Source organism: Cyprinodon tularosa, unplaced genomic scaffold (assembly GCF_016077235.1).
Source record: "Cyprinodon tularosa strain WSP-4 unplaced genomic scaffold, ASM1607723v1 ctg3, whole genome shotgun sequence".
Classification (NCBI taxonomy): domain Eukaryota; kingdom Metazoa; phylum Chordata; class Actinopteri; order Cyprinodontiformes; family Cyprinodontidae; genus Cyprinodon; species Cyprinodon tularosa.
In genome coordinates, this window is record NW_024039007.1 from 3,413,581 (window position 1) to 3,430,177 (window position 16,597).

Consider the following 16,597-nt stretch of genomic DNA (forward strand, 5'->3'; position numbering starts at 1 on the left):
ATTCAAGTTGTTAGATTCCAGCTTTGTTATGACTAGAGCTTTTAGCACTTCCTGTCATTATATGAAATCACATTATGAACAGGACTGTTCAGACTGAATCAAAGCACCGTTTCACCCTTTGCTTTCAAATTTCCAAAACCACATGCGGACTAATCTGCATGCACTCGACTTTGGAGGATATCCGTTCTTTACTTAGATTTTGGCTGCCTACAAAGCTAACTCGGCTGCCACCAATTTCCTAACCAGCCAGTGATCTTGGCTGCTGCTGCCTCTGTGCAGCTGTGCTCAGATGGCAAACAGCCACTGATGGCAGAGATGACAAGAAAAAGCAGGAAAAATTTGGAAAATTACAGCATTTCTTCTCCAATTAGGGTTGAATATTTTTATTGGCATCTTCTGTCAAGACTGTTAAAAAGATCCTTTCCAATGGCAACTAAATATTATTAGCAGTGGATTCTAAACTCAGCTGGCCTCCATAAGAAACGGAGTCCACCTGAAAACGACAGCAAGATTAACTCAGCTATAATCGTCTGTTGACTGCGTGAACCAAAGTTTGCAGTGGACCCATTTTAGTCTGAAAGGAAGCCGTGTGTTGATTTAATATGGACCTGCTCTGCTCACTTTTGGACATCAGAGCACCAACTCTTGCAGGTCTTTTCAAATGTAAAAAATTCTTCACTTTTTCTATTATGTGTAAATTTTCTATGCCTTGTCTCCTTTTACCCTCCCTCCTTTCAATGTTTTATTCCAGTGAAAGAACCAAGGATAAGGGACTGGGGGTGAAAGGATGGGGGGGTCGGCTCATTACTGACTTTTGGTGCAGACATCCGAGACATGGCTCCACTGACACAGCCTAATTACCTGACCGGGGGATAGATTGTTCTTCTCAGCCATAATCAGGGCCAGCGCTGGTCCAAGGCTGCAGGGAGCGGCTTGGGTGTACAGCTTAAGTCTCGTATTGATACCAAAGGGAAAACTCAGTTAGGCACTCAGCCCGAGCTTAAATGTGTGTGCGTGTGTTGAGTCTGCATTTTACCCACTTGGAGCACACACAACTGCTCCACCTGTGCCTGACTGTCTGTGTGTCCTCCTTAAATTGGCTGCCACTCTATTTAAAACAGACACTCCAACGAGTCAATCAGCAGCAGATGTGATGAGCTTCGCACTAACTTCCTGTACGCCTGCGTGTCAAATGCTCTAGTCTTTCATGCCAGAGTGTAATGGGTCTACTTCTTTGGTATGCATTGAATTCCCAACTTGTCACCAACTCCAGCTTTGGTGTGAGAGCTTTCAACCCTGGAAGCAGTGCAGGGATCTGTGTTTGGATCATTGCTTGTTACATTCCATGTCACAGTTTCAAACAGAAAAGCTTTATCTGGCTTGGACTACATGGTAATCTTTCTAAGAAATTCTCACATATATTTATATTTTTTTAATTGAGCAGCTGTCAGTCACTGTAATGAATAACCGGTAGTACTAATTTTATAAATTTAAAGTAAGGATCTTGGAGGAAGTTATTTTTGTTGCTAAGGAAGGGTTGTTCCTGACAGTGTGCGAGCAAATTTCAGTAGACCTACATTGGCACAGCACACAGACATAGCATTGGTTAATTGGTTACGTTGTTGCTTCACACCAAGCATTATCTGTTATTAATACCTGGACAGATGAATAAACAAAGACAGATGATGAATAAATCACAAAAAAAACTATTTAAGGTTGTACTGCAGAAGGAAATTGGGGCTCTGTTGGGATTTATGCTGTTGCAGTTATGACGAACACAGCTGACTGATAACTATAATGGGCTAAAGTTATCCTTGATGGTGGTTTTAAACAAATTTTTTTTTTTATAAAGATCAGAGATGACCATATCCATAAATAGCAAAAGGTCGTCCTAAAAATATTCTTTATTGTTATTTTTGTTGCCTAGAGAGATAACAGTTTTCTATCTAAGCAGGAACATTAACTTAATAAAGCAAAGTTTTATCCATAAAAAAAGCCAAATTCTATTTTTAAATGTTTTTCTTTGTGCCATAGTTAAGTAAAGAGGCCATTATCTCTACAGTAAATCCACACAGAGACTGATGGTTCCATGGTAACATTCATCCTGCTCATGCTGCTCACTAAACTATTTAAGAGCGTGTAAGATGTCTACACTGTTTTCATTTGCTTGGTCTTTTACAACTTTAGAGCAATGTTATATTAACTGCTTTCACATCCATGTATATTCAATGTCTGAAAAATGCATAACATCACCAGTTGAACCGGCTAACTGCCTTAGCTTTAAAAGCCTCAGCTGCCCTTTTTCCTACAGTCTTTATTGTAGCTGGTCAATTTAGCAGTTTTAATTATTTTGTGCCGCTCTTGTTCAGGTACCTTAAAGTCAATTATGTTGAGCTGCACGGATGAAAGATTTTATTGCTGGTTTCTTTCCAATTATTTATAGTAATATTAAAAGGAACTATAGATAGTTAATTATATCTAACCGACATCGATGCTGTGACAAGTCCCTGCTAAATACAATTTCACTCCATGTTTTACACTGAGAATACAGCTTCTTCTTTTATTTAAAAAGATTTAACTGGTTCAGCAACTATTTGAAATAGAGCACAATGTAGCACCTAATATGTGATATTTTAGCATTTCTAGTGTTATTTATCAAAATAAGTACAATACTTGTGTAGGGCTACAGTATCAGACTGACCTCAGGCAAAAAACAACAGAAACAATTTATGTAATTTTAGCCGAGGTCAATGCATTGCAGTATTTATGCCATCCTACACTAAAAGAAGTACAATAAATGTAAAATCTTTTTGTCAAACTTGTTTAAATCTTTTGAACTTTCAGGGTATGTTGGTTGTTTCCTTCAGGATATTTGTTTTAAATATGTAGACAGCTACTGCATTCACAGCATTGCTACCTTTACAGTGAGTGAACTACATGTTCGGCATGAAGTATCGTTGCTCCAGGGCTCTATCAGTTGTGGTACACCTTACTTTATTCCTGTTCTGTTGCCTGCTTTCCGAGCAGGGTGCGTCATGTACAGTATGCACAGCTCAGACACCTCCTAGTTATTCAAACTATGCACAAATCACAGGTCATTTTACCCTCTTTAAAACTCACTCACAGGCATTCTGATTCAACCTGCATGAGTGCCAAATTGGCCATGAAGGTATAGATATAATCAGGAGTGCAGAGTGAGCTAAATCACTAGTGATTTAATTGCTAATTAAATGCGGGTTATTGCTTAATTACAGTATGTTACATCCAGAGCAACCTTGTGAGTGGTGCCAGAATAAATGAATGGTGCAGCATCCCTGTTGTTCTGTAGGGAGCTCTCTGCTGTGGATACTGCTGACTGCCACTAACCCTTACAGTTTGCAGCAGCTGCCCATCCATCTGTGGCAAAGGAGGGCAGAGGGGGGAGCAAATGGAGTGGAAATAAGGTAAGCAGGACTGCCATGAGCTCAGGTTGTGGTCTTATCTCTTTATCTGTTTATTAACAGGCTCAAAGTTTGATGGGAGAAGCAGAAAGTGATGTCACAACCTTGGAGAACCCAATCACCACCTTGACAGAGACCACCAGGACCTACACCACCACCACATCTTTAACACCCTGCAGACTGAAAGACCCCAACCATGCAGGTCTTCCTGTACCCATAACCAGTGCATCAGCCTCTCCTTCCTCATCTACAGCTGCGTCCTTCTTCATCAGGTAAGCACCTCTGCTGTCAAACCAAAGTTCTATTTGATTGTGCCGTTGTGCTATATTGTCTGCTTTGTTGGTTGCAGGCATTCTGATTTGCACAGACTTGCCTTCTTCTGCCACTAAAGATAATAGTTGAAGTTTTTATACTCATCTATTCAGGAGAGATGTTTCTACCATGCTTCACTTCCACTCCTCTTTGGGATGTGCATCATGGGACTAAATTAACCTTCATTGACAAGCATCAGTGAACTTGAATGGGACTAGAGTTACATAACTTTGTAAAAAGGGTGAGTGTGTCACGAAGAGGGTTTATGGTAAAGCTTAATATTGTCCTGAGGTATTTTGTGATGTTTAGTTAGTCATTTTTTTCTGTGTTTACTCAGACAGCTGAGGCTCAGATGTATCAGGAGCAATAGTTCAGGAGCCCTCAGTTTTTTTTTTAGTTAAATCCATTTTTTGCTTGGAGCTTGGGAAGTTTTTTAATGTTCTTCTCAGATGAATAAGAAAACAAGACTGAAAACATCAATCCATACGTGTGTCCTGCAGTCCTACTGTCTATGCATCTGTGTATCCTCCCTCTCTAGTTGGCTGTCCTTGATAGATGGTTTGGCAGTCTGCTCTATGCATACATTGCCTTCCTCCTCTACAATAAGTGCTATGCTGTGATGAATGCTGATGAAAGGAGAATGCTGGCTTGGGTGCATCATGGTTGCATTGAAACCTTGCTCCACAGGAGGTATAAGGAACCAATGATGGGACCTGTGGTGTGTGACAGGAAGCTCTTATTGAAGTTGAGCTTTTCTTTGAGCAGTCCAAATGGTTTTTATCTTGCCAGTTTTCACAGCATCAGGGTATATCATGCAACTGTAAAGCCTTTTGCTTTACCAGCAGGACAGCCTAGATCCTTCACTGAACATGACTCCTCCTTCTCACAATGGTTATAGCTGCAGTGTTAATTTCTGATTTTGATTCTTGAATTTTCATGTTTTGTTTGGATGTGAGCTCAAAGCGAGGTGTCTAATCTGAAGGCATGTTTTTTCTCTTATAACTGGTGCTGATCGGTGTCCACCTTTCATCTGATCCCAAAGAAAATCTGTTGCCAACAGTTCTGTGTTTCACTTGGCCCATAAAAAAAAACAATCAAATATCAGATTAAACATCATCACGTTGTTACAAAAAAAGACAAGGTAGAGATTTTTTCACTTGATTCGAAGTACACCGACTTCTTGACCTTTTGCAGCTGTTCTCTCTTTGTAATTACTGAAAGAAACTTGCGGTACAAAAAGTGAAAAAAGAAAACGCATCAATCAACAGTATTTTGCTTCTTTGCGACTAATTTAAAGTAAGAAAAGTGGATCAAATCATGTCCATCATACTTTCTAGCTGATTGAAATTTTATTTCTGATTAGTATTCATCTTTTGTTCTCTGCAGATTCAATTAGTGGCCTGCATGTGTAAAAGCTGAAAGCACAGAATGTAGGAGCAGAATAAGCAAAGAGCCGTTTTTACCCCAGTGGAGTATAAACGTCTCTTTAGACATTTGTCTGACATTCAGCAACACCGTCTTTGCTCAGAAATGTAATTTTAATTAGATCACAATTAGCCTGGGCCTTGGTGCTTCAATTTAACCTCTGCTGAGAGAGAAATATGAGCCCTATGAACATAAGATTTAACAGTTAACTGTTTAATATGTATTTTTTTATTCATACAAAAAACTTTAACGTTAAAACTTTAATGGATATATTGCTTAATAAAGGTTGCCCTCCTTTGCACTATTTAGTATTTTATCAACATAAAAAAAAAAAAAATCAATGCTTGTCAAAAAGTATTTTTCTTCGTAATGAACATTTCCACAGTATAAAGCTGCCACCTCCTTTTTATCACAATGGGGCTGGTGGGTTTACACAATGCAAGTTTATTTATTTTAACATTGAATTACAAGGAAAATAAAAGCAGAATAAAAGCTAATAAAGATAACATGATAAAAGCAGTTAGTAAAGCAAATACAAAAGGTTAAACTATTGATACATCAGTTTAATTTTAACTGTCAAAGGAAGTTCTAAACTAATGGGTTTTCTACTTTGACTTAGGAAAGGGTTGATGCGATGCCGAAACAAAGGGTTAGTCAATCTTGTACAGTTAAAGCCTTCCACTAGAGGGCCACACTCTTAATTCTTAAGTGGATCCTCACTGGATTTTGCAAGATAAGTAATGCCAGAGTGGTTCTAGTACAGAACATGAGCCAAGCCAGAGTCCGGTCTGGGACCATTTACACCAGGGGTCTGGAACCTGCGGTTCCAGAGCCACATATGGCTCTTTGGACCCTCTCAAGCGGCTCTTAATAGTAGTTAAAATGTATATAAAGAGCCAAATAATTTACTATAATATATACCGGTATCAATAGCTTTAGCGTTTTTTATAAGATGGAAAAGAATGAGATTAAAAGAACCAGAAATATGTTTTAAGAGACATTTTTCTATGAATTAGCTTGAAAATTATATGTTTTAACATTAAAAATACATGAATTGTTGATTGTTTGAGATGGCAACAGCTGATTTCCTATACAAGATTTAAAAAAAAAAGGTTTTCTAGAAAGGTTGCAGACCCCTGATTTACACTGTTTATTGGTGAAAGGGATGCAGAATTCAATTTATGTAGTTCTGTTTGTAAATCTGTACTCTCAATTAACTCCTCAAGTTAACTCCTAAATAGTGCATATTTAGCAGCCATGCACACTGATCTCTTATTTATTCACTGGATTGCTGATAGGCCATTGGTAGTAAAAGGTACTGTAAAGTCACCAGCTGCCATATTGGTACTCCCTACTGGAATTTAAACAATACATGCACTACAGCACAGAACAACGACGATGTTCTGATTTTCAGGGGGGCTTAAGACTTTTAAAGTAAAGATAAAGTCATCATTTCGACGCACACGCTGTTTCCTAGCTTAAGTAGATTACTGTAAATTATGATAAAAAAAATAGGCGCGACACAGTGCATACTCAGTATGAAGTCTAAAAATCATGTAAAATAACATACAAATCCATCACAACAAAATTATTATGTTAATGGAGCATGATAATATTCCAGTCAGATATTAAGAATATATTAAACTCCCACACACACACCCAACACTGTGCCAACAGTGCGATATTGATGATTACATGTAATATAGATGTATTGATTACATTTCATTTTTAAGATAATTACATATACCTTATGAGCATTTTTAAGGCGCCACTCCTTGTAAGTGGGGAGTACCAAATGGCGGCAGGTGACTTCCGTTTACTTCGGACTAAGAGCAATCTAGTAAATAAATCTAGGTTCGTTTTGGGACAATCTCCACTGTTAGGTGGTGAAAAGGATGCAGAAAGACATGCAGAATGTTCTCTTTGTAAATATACAATCTCAATAAACTCCTCAAGTTAACACCTTAATAGTGCAAATTTAGCAGCCATGCACTGCAGAGCAGCATAACTTCTCTGCCGTGCTTGGAAGGATGTGATGATAAAAAAAGAGAAGGCCTTTATGCAAAAAAGTTTCTAACATGATTAGAAAAACATACTAGCATTAGCATAGAGCCAAGTTTTAACAGTCGTCTGAACCAGAATAACGGTGTTCTGACACTGCTACCAGCACAAATTCTTTCCCAGCACTGGATTCTGAATTACACTAAAAACGGAGAACTATCAAAAAGATAGCATTCAACATGAAGTAGCAAATATTCTCAGAGCATGTCAAGGTCAGATGTTCTGTCTTTTAATGATAGTTTTACATCTCTGTTCAATAAAGATTATAAGTATCACATATTTATAATTTTTTATTTATTTACAGCTCCTGCGTTGTATGACCATATAAATACATTTGCTAATGTGTAAAAAAAGATTTGTTTATTCAATTGGTTTATAATACAGCTGGCACAATTGATTTAATGATTTGCTATTTCTTTTTAATTCAGTGTATAAAAAAAAAAAGAGCGTTAACCCGGCCCACAAATGAATCCCTGACATATCTCTATCTCGTTCGCGTTGCACAGTAAGTGAACACTGTAAGTCATTTGTAAACAAAAATGGATTGGATTGCCCTCTTTTATCTTCCCTTTTTCATGAATGCAGAAGATCGCTGAAACGAGGCTGACCTCTAGGTCTGCAATGACCATTTGTCAATTACACTAACTATAAAGTCCCAGGAAGACGGGACGAATCTGGGGTCAACCTCGGACTGAATGGAGTGTGCGTCTGCATCTCATTATGTGTGTTACAGCGGTTGGGAGAGGGTAATGAATTTAGAGCCATGCGTTCAGCTGACTTGCACGTTAAGCACTGATTGCCTTGTGACGGAGCATATGATTAGTGTATTGACAGAGTGTTGTGTAATGAAAACAGGGGGAGTTCTCAGTAGGCGCTAGATAGAAGAACTAACTGCTGCTTTGCAGGTTCCTCTGCCTGTCGCTGGGTCCCATCAGCACCTGCTGATCATGATGCTGTGTTTATTATGTGTTGCACTCATGGGACTTTTGGGTGGACACTGCTTGGGGGGGGGGGTCCACTGCTCAGTTTGCAGCCCAGATATATCAGTAGACTCTGTTCTTCATAGCATTATTAGACAGTGCTCATGATTTATTAATAGGCCTTTCTTTATAGGTGTTTGGAGGATGTGGTGAGTCTATTTGTTACATTGTTTCCTTGCACTGATCCCACCCTAGAGATGGTTTACTCACTTGGATAATATAAAGAGGTAAAGAATAAAAGAGTTTATAGGCTCACTGACATTAAGGTGGCACACTAAAGACAGGTGAGGTGCTGCAGAAGAAGGGCAGACAACTGTTTGCTGGAATGCGGCCCTGGGGGGACCGTCAGGAGGAAGTGGTTTTATGGTCACCCATCACTGCTTTGCAGCTGCTGCCCAGGTGAATAATGCAGTAATGACTGTGATTGAGCAGGAATCCTCTTATAATTGTGGCAGCAGGTCTATTTAGACTTGCAAACGCAAAACACCGCCTTTGTGTCAGCAACACTCTGTCCTTGATCCCTCAGGCTGCTTGGAGTAACCATGGAAACATGTGATTAGCTTGTGGGAGTAAAATGTGACTAATTTTTTTTTCAAAAGTGGAGTGGGAATTAGGAAGTTGCAAAAGCCCACTTATCTTCAGTGGACTGTAATTTTATCAGGGGGAGGGACGTGCATCTCTAGTGCGATGTCAGTGCAGGACAAACATATGCTGGATCACTTACTTAAGTCTGTTGTCCATTCATCTGAGCACAGCAATTGTTAACAAAGGCCACAGAGTTTATACTAGTTGATTGTCAAGGAGTCAGTGATGCAACATGTGTATTCATCCATCAGTCCGTCCAACTATGTGTCTGTCTGTCCATCTGTCCATCTGTCCTTCCGTCCGTTCATCCACCCATCCATAATGTCCACATAGACATTAGCTGTGTTCCTAATTTAGATTAAACTTTGAAAACGTTGTAAGAAAATGCTAATTAGACGTGTTTCCATCCATTTGAGCAAATTAACGAGGCAATGCAAAACCTAACCTTACCATATGTTGCTGCAGCCGGAACCAAAGATCAGCCATTGATTGAGGTTTTAATAAATGCTCTGTAATCATGCAAGTATTGCTTACTTTATCATGTAAGCTATAATAAGCGATGGTTCATGCATTCAAAGACATCGAGATACGGAGCTGAAATACTTGCATTCAAGATGCCAGTGGCGACCAAAATGGCTGATCAGTCCAGTGACGTAAATATTTGCTTCTTCAGAACATATTAGAAAGATGTGATTCCATTTCCTTTCAGCGATTTTTTGGAAAAGTGAGCATAAAAGCCTTTTGGGGAGAAACATAGTAAGCTTATTTTAAGTAGCTGTTTCCACCTAGCTCTTCAAAATACACAACAAAAAAAAAGTTTGATGGAAACAGTTCTTCTTTAACCTTGGCCGGAATACAGAGGAAGGGTCCCCATCAACTAAATCAAGACCTTTGACTTTTTTCTTTTAACACTTTTTATACCACAACAGACCAAACAGTCTGGTTCCTTCCTTCCGTTCTTTTTAAGAAAGAAACTTAAACTCCTACCAGATGAGGCAGAGACTGACCTTTGCAGGTGATGCATGTTGGGTGAGCTGTGGTTCCTATAAAAACAGAGAGCCCCTCCACCCAGACACACAAGCACACACACCCTCACTTAGGCAGAGTACCTTCCAGGAAGAGACGTTGAGGTCAAGTGCTGTGTCAGCTGGGGGACAGGCAAACGTGTGGAGCTTGAGGAAATGCAATGGTTTTATTCTATAACAGCGGGGGGGTGGGGGGGGGGGGGGGGTCCATGTAGCTACTCTAGGGACAGACAAAGCAGAGCAGTCCTGTTTGGATTGCTGTGCTGTGATTGTGTGATTGACAGCAGGGATCTCAGGCAGTGACAAACAGACAGAATAGATTACAGGGAGCAGAGGGGTCTACTGAGCATAGTCAGTCTGGCCCACATAGCCGGGGGATGTAGACTCAGAGCAGGCCACTAGCTGCCTGGGATGAATGTGCTTATAAATACTGTCATTCAGAAGTCAGGTTTAGACTGATGTTCCTCTCCGGAAGCGTCAGGAGAGGGAGGTCTGTGTCAGTGGAGAAGAATATTGGATTCACTGCTATGGGAGTCAAGTAAGTTATGTTGTACACAGCGAAATCTGAGCTCACCTGGATGTGTGAGAGTCTTCTTGTGTGTGTTTGTGGGCTTGAATCTGCCCTGTGAGCTGTTTTTTTTCCTCTCTCCCGATCTATCTTTCTTTGTGTGTCACTCCCTCCTTTTTTCACCCTGTGGTATGTGCAGTTTTGTGCTGCTGGAGTTGGACTGTGCTCCCTCGAGGTGAGGGGCTAATAGTTTTGTTGTCAAGCTGCAGCGAGATGGATTTCTCCACCGAGAGAGAGTGTAAGCAGACTGTATGGTACGTAGCTGCAGAAGATACTGCAGAAATCTGGGCTTTATTTTTGAGGAAACGGCCACTGCATGGCAGAAAATGTTAATACTGCGTGTATCTCTGGAGATTGACAAATGAGTATAGACTCATATCAATCTGTTGAATCTCAGCAACACATGCCCAGGGCGGGTAGTGGCTCATCACAAATATTGAGTGGGTGGGAGCAGGGACGGTTGAGCTTCCCTGTATTTGTCTTTGTTTGCTGGTGGATAAAATACCAGCTGCTTTTTTTTCCCTGTCATAATCAGGCTGATGGGGCTAATGGCTCCTTCTTTGCTGCAGCTAACATTTGTGGCACCAGCTGAGGCTATGAAAATGCTGCAGCAGGCAGGATAACCCAGGTGTGAATTCGTTCAAGATCTGTCTGGTTTTATCAAGGCTGAGGTGTTGATAAAGGCTCAGGCCGTCCTTGTGGCCTAAGGGATCTGCATGATGCAGATTTATCCCACCGCCTTCACAGACACACTCATTCATATACATGCAGCAAAAGGGTGCATCCCTAATTCAGAATTATATTTCTCTGTTGGGCTAATGATGTTATTTTTTTTATTAAGAAATGCAGATTGTGAAACGAGTGTGAAAAATATTTGTATGTCTTTTTTTTTTAAGTCTAAAACTTATCTGTCCAACCAAGATTCTATCAATCCAGCTGTCTCTCACTCACTACTTTTAAAACGTCTGTCCATCCATGTATGATGTAGTCATAGTTAAAGTTTCTTTTACCCCTCACTTGCAAAACATTACAAAAATAATGTTAAAATCGCAGCGTGTAAAACTCTGGATTGTTATCATGAACTCAGTTGACAGTATTGAACATCATGAAGGAAAAAAATAAACACATTGTACACCTGTAATAATCCTACACTGTAGAGAAATGCATTTTGCATAGTTGTTCACTGTCTTACTACTTTTAAAATGTTTATCCTGATACATTATGTTCCCCCTGCATCCTAAGGTTTTGGGTTCTGCAATGACCGATACTGCAGTGCCATAATTCCTGATGATTCCTGATGATCTGAACAGCTACAGGAATTGGAAAGGAAGAACTGCTGAAGTTTTATCCTGCTGATAATGTAGAAATATTCAGATCCCCTTTCTCTTGTTCCCCTACATAAACCCCCTGAGTCAGGAAGTGTGTCTGGCCCACTCACATTGCCTGAAGGGGGTCAGTGAATGCAGGGATGACAAGAGAGCTGAAGTGCTGACGTAAGCCTGTGCATTCACCCAGACACCACATGCATTGAGCCCCATGGAGAGCAGGGAAAGCACTGCTATCCACACCTGACAGATTTATCTCATACACAAATAAGTGAATGTGAAACATGGATATCTTTTCTGTAGGGATTAGAAATGCCCCCATCAGGATTTTGGCGCTGATATCTAGTCTCACGTTTAGCATTTTCTTATTTCGTTTTGAGCGTATGAAAGGAGTTAATTAAAAAAGCAGGATCAAACATTTTTTATTACCATCCTGCAGTAAATGGCTTTTCAATAGAGGCAGAGTTTAAGACTACCCCACTATCTTTGTCAACCAAGATTTTCGAACAATTCAAGCAACGACAATATTGTTTTGAGTTAAGCATTTTATATTAGTGTAGTAGCTAGCATAACTAAAACAGTAGTATTTGTGTTTATCTCAGGAGAATTTATATTCTTACCTTAAAGGTATAGTGGAGGATTTTTGCACACTGTGAAAAGACTTGTTCTCTCCACTTAAAAAAAAATGCACATGCAATCCCTGTACCCCCTCCCGAGAAGGAACGCCTTTTAAACACCTGCAAAAGCATGCACGAGCCCATTTCTCCTTGTGCACGCTCTGTTTAAAAGTTGCTGTTTGCATCACTAATACAAGCTTACCTTCCAAAAGAAGATTTGCAATTTTTCCACTATGTCAGACTCACCACCGGTAAGTGAAAATAAGGACCTTGGGCGGCCTTACGTAAACATATCATCAGAATGATTGACAATTTGGTGGACGATTTATTTTGATGTCTTCCAAAATATATATCTTTTTTTTCCACCTCAAAGTCTTGTTCTCCTTTTTAGAGCTTCTCAGATCTCAATGCTTATTCTAAATGAATTATTAGGGGCTTCACAAATAATAAAAATTAGAATATGTCAGAATGTAGTTATACTGACCATAAAAAGTCTTATGTAAGGTTTTTGAGTTTATGTCTGATTCTCACTGCATCTGTAGTAGGTATATCACTTGACACAAAGCTGCTTTTGTCACTAAGCTCTGTAGTGGCCACGGTAAAAAAGGCTAAATTGTGTGCGATTAGTTGCATGTGGGCAGGAGAGGCCGTGCCCTGAGCATCAGCCCCTTTCCGGCTCAGTTTGCCTGCCCACGTCAAACATTCCCAGTTTAACTGGATAACAGCTTTGATGGCTGCCCCTGGGGCTTCATGATAGTACATTAGCGTTTAGTTATCAAGAATATTTCTCTTACTCCCATCCTGTGGAATGGATATTATGTATCAAGACTGTGGGGGCTCAAGGATGCCATCTAAACCTCTTTAGTGCCCCTCAGTGAAAGGTGTCATGCAAATGGAGTCTATTATCATTGTCATTAGGAGGAGTCACTTTCACATTGTGGCTCAGATAGAGTGTAAGAGTGAAATAAGAAAGAGTGGCAGATAACATGTGCTGTGGAGGTTTATGACCTTATTGTGGGCAGTTGTAGAAAAGAGCCAGATGATCTCCTGTGAGCTGCCTTTATGCTCTGCAATCTGGATAAACAAAGGTGGTTCCTGCTGGGGCTTCTCAGGCATCACTGCTCCACAATGCTCAGCTGCACTATGCCCTTCCTTTCAATATGAACAACTAATAGCTGCCTAATCACCAGTTGCAAGTTGATTTCCCCAAACCCTTGTGCTTTATTTTTTGAGAGACACACATGAGCAGGAACTCCTTCAGGCCAAATGGTTTCACTGGTCTTTTAATAGTCAGGAATTTTGATTACCACTGAGGGTTGGTGATTGTTAGCACAGATGATTTAGCTTTTGTCTCATCACCCTCCATGATGATCCATTTGTGATCACAGTTTTTTAAAATCTAAATCTATGAATATCTTTGCTGCAGAAGGTTTGATTATTAAATTCCGGGTCAATGAAACTGCTGTATCGTAGATTCTACTATTATCTCTAAATGTACAAATTAACCTTTAAACTTTCTCTAAACGGATGTAATAATACAAATTGAGCTATGGGCCGAGGCAAAACATTGTAACTAATGCATATCTGCTCCACTTTGCACATGTAAGAGGTGAAATACAAAGATTTGTTCTGCTTGGTTCTTATATCTTGGTATGTTTGGACACCTCTCCATAATATTGAAAGCTACAAAGTGGGTTTATCCCTGCTATTTGTATCTCCACATGCATTGTCTTGAACAGACAGGATTACTGCCTGCGCAGGAGCACCAGTGGCAGTGTTTTACAAAATCTCTTTATCCACATACAATAGTATTGGCTCACTGTGTGTATTTGTTGATTTTACAAGTGTGCCATAGAAAATAAACTACTTAGTCTAAATCAGGCACACATTTTCTCAGGATACCATAAGGAAACAAGCCAATTACCAGTACCAAGGTAAAACTAGGATTTTAAAAGAAACAGCTTCATATGTCAGTGGAGCTCTGTAATCAGCTGGGTTTTAGGGTTTTAAAAACCCAGCTGATTGCATTGAGTTATTGACTTTGTATGGTCAGTCCTCCTGGGTGAGAACGTAGCGACAGTATTTTGTCCACGTTGGGATGGAGGTTGGTTGAGGTCCCAAATGCAGACATCATGGGAGGCAGAGATGAATTCTTCTAGGTTTAATAAAATAAAAAAGATAACAACCCCCCCCCCCCCCACCCCCCCACCCCCCCCAAGAATCAAACCAAAAAGCCAGGAGACATTAGGAGAAAACACACATGGGGAGCCAAGTATCAGCGAGAAGCCAGCACTGAAAAACTGAACAGGGGGAGTGTATATATGGGAGACAACACAAAGACATGGCTAATCATCTGATATGGAGCAGGTGTGAATAGAAGTGAGCTCCGGAAAAGGAGACAGGCACAAGGGGGCAACAGAGAATAACTCAGTAATGCTTACATATAACACAAAATAAAAAAACAACAACAAAGATAAACAAAACAGAATGACTTGTATAACTGAAAACTCAAAGTCCAAAAGGGGAGCACCATAACATATTTGCTTGCATTGTGTCATGGAATCTACAGCAATGCCTCACATCAATGATGCATGTGAAGAGGAAATGCTCTCTTAAAGTGATCAAATTATTTTGGAAATTAAAAGCAGTATCTTCTTAAAGCTTGTCAGCAATGGTAAACATGAAGTTATCTAAAACTTCATGTTTATAACATAAACTGCAAACAGTTCACTCCTGACCTCTATTGATTTCAGTTCTGTGCCTCTAAACCCGTCCTCTAGTCCCTTGGACCCTAATTCCAAATAAAATGCAAAATGTACTTCTATTTTAAAAGAAGAATTTGGACCAGTGGTGCTGCTTTTTTCTCTTCTATAAATGATGCAAAATCTGTTTTAGTTGGATAGCTGCAAAAAACAAGGACAGTTTTGTGTGGTGGCTGTTGATGCACTGACTACACTGATTGGCTGAAACTTTGGTAAGATTTGCTCCACAACCCTCTCAAGGCTGCCGTAGCTGTGGTTGCTTGTGGAGGAGTTTCTACCAAACTTTTTTTCATCAACTAAACTTTCTGTTAGTTTTAAGGAGCTTGTTTAGCATGATCGTTTGCAGCCCTCTTCTTGTGGCACAATAGGTCTTTCACTCATTAGCCTTTCACAAGATTTTAGACCATAACATTGAATTTATGCTACACATAAAATTATACTTTCGTGAGACAGTTTACTTTGTAATCACAGTCATAAAAAGTAGTTTCCATCAAATACTTTGCACACTAAGAATGTAACAGAAGCCCATTATTAAATTTTTTGTTTATTGAATCTTGTCATCCAAATAGCTATTACTGCCTTTTATCTCAAACTAGTTGGTTTTTCTGCTACAGTATATGCTACTACATCTACCTTCACAGTTATGGCCATTATTGTCAAGCTTGGTTCAAGTGAACCTCTGTCTAGATTTTGTTGAGTCCCCTTTTGGCTGGAATATAGATAAAAGATTAAGATACACGTGTTAGAATCCCTCCTCCCCCACCACGTTCTGTCTGTCCCGACAGTGTGCTGATTAATCACCCCAAATGTTCTTAGCTGCCTGCAGGCCTGTTTGTTGTGATAGCCCTTGTGCGGAGAAGTGCAAATAAATAATCGCTAGGTGACTTACGCTGGCAGAAAGTGATTAATGAAGCAAGGAAGTGGAGCAGAAGAAAGCTGACTTTTACCCCTCCGCCTGTCAATCCTGTTCTCATCAAGGTCTTCATTTGTCTTATGAATGGAATTAAAAGGACAATATATTTGATTGAAGAATTGTCTCAAGTGATTCATACTTACTAGTCTTTTGTCTGAGATATCCTGCGTTCAGTGTGTGTATTTATGCAGACAGGAAACGTCATTCACGCTGCGATGACTGGAGGTGAGTGCCAAGACTTTTTTTGCTTGCCCTGAGTAGAAGCGCCTGAGGTTTTTAAGGGAAGATGTGGGTGGCATGCTGGGTAAACTAGAGTTCAAAATGTGTGTGAAGGATGTAAAGCTATTCCAGCCTTCCTGCAGCCATGGAGAGGAGTTTACAGCAGAATACCTGAAGCGACATCTGAGCAGCACGGAGAAAATACAGAAAAAGGGAGAGATGAAAGCAGCCGTTAATCTTCGTCAGCAATGCCAGAGGTGGGTGGGTGGGTGTCTTCATCATCGTCTACCACCCATCTGCTGAAAACTATATTTATCACCAAGATTTTTACTTTGCCTGAAAAAAAAAAAAAAAAAAAAACCTAA

The 16,597-nt window shown here is 39.9% G+C and overlaps 1 protein-coding gene across 2 annotated transcripts in view; it reads left to right on the forward strand.

Moving 5' to 3' along the window:
- Nucleotides 1-16,597, forward strand: part of kif26ab (kinesin family member 26Ab) — a 97,250-nt gene that overhangs the window by 42,168 nt on the left and 38,485 nt on the right. The window contains exon 4 of one of the 2 annotated variants that reach the window (XM_038291493.1): nucleotides 3,504-3,712. In XM_038291493.1, the coding sequence (XP_038147421.1) occupies nucleotides 3,504-3,712 (209 nt within the window). Of the gene's footprint in view, nucleotides 1-3,503; nucleotides 3,713-10,227; nucleotides 10,367-16,597 lie in introns of those variants that run through there. The other variant, XM_038291494.1, reaches the window with a different exon arrangement.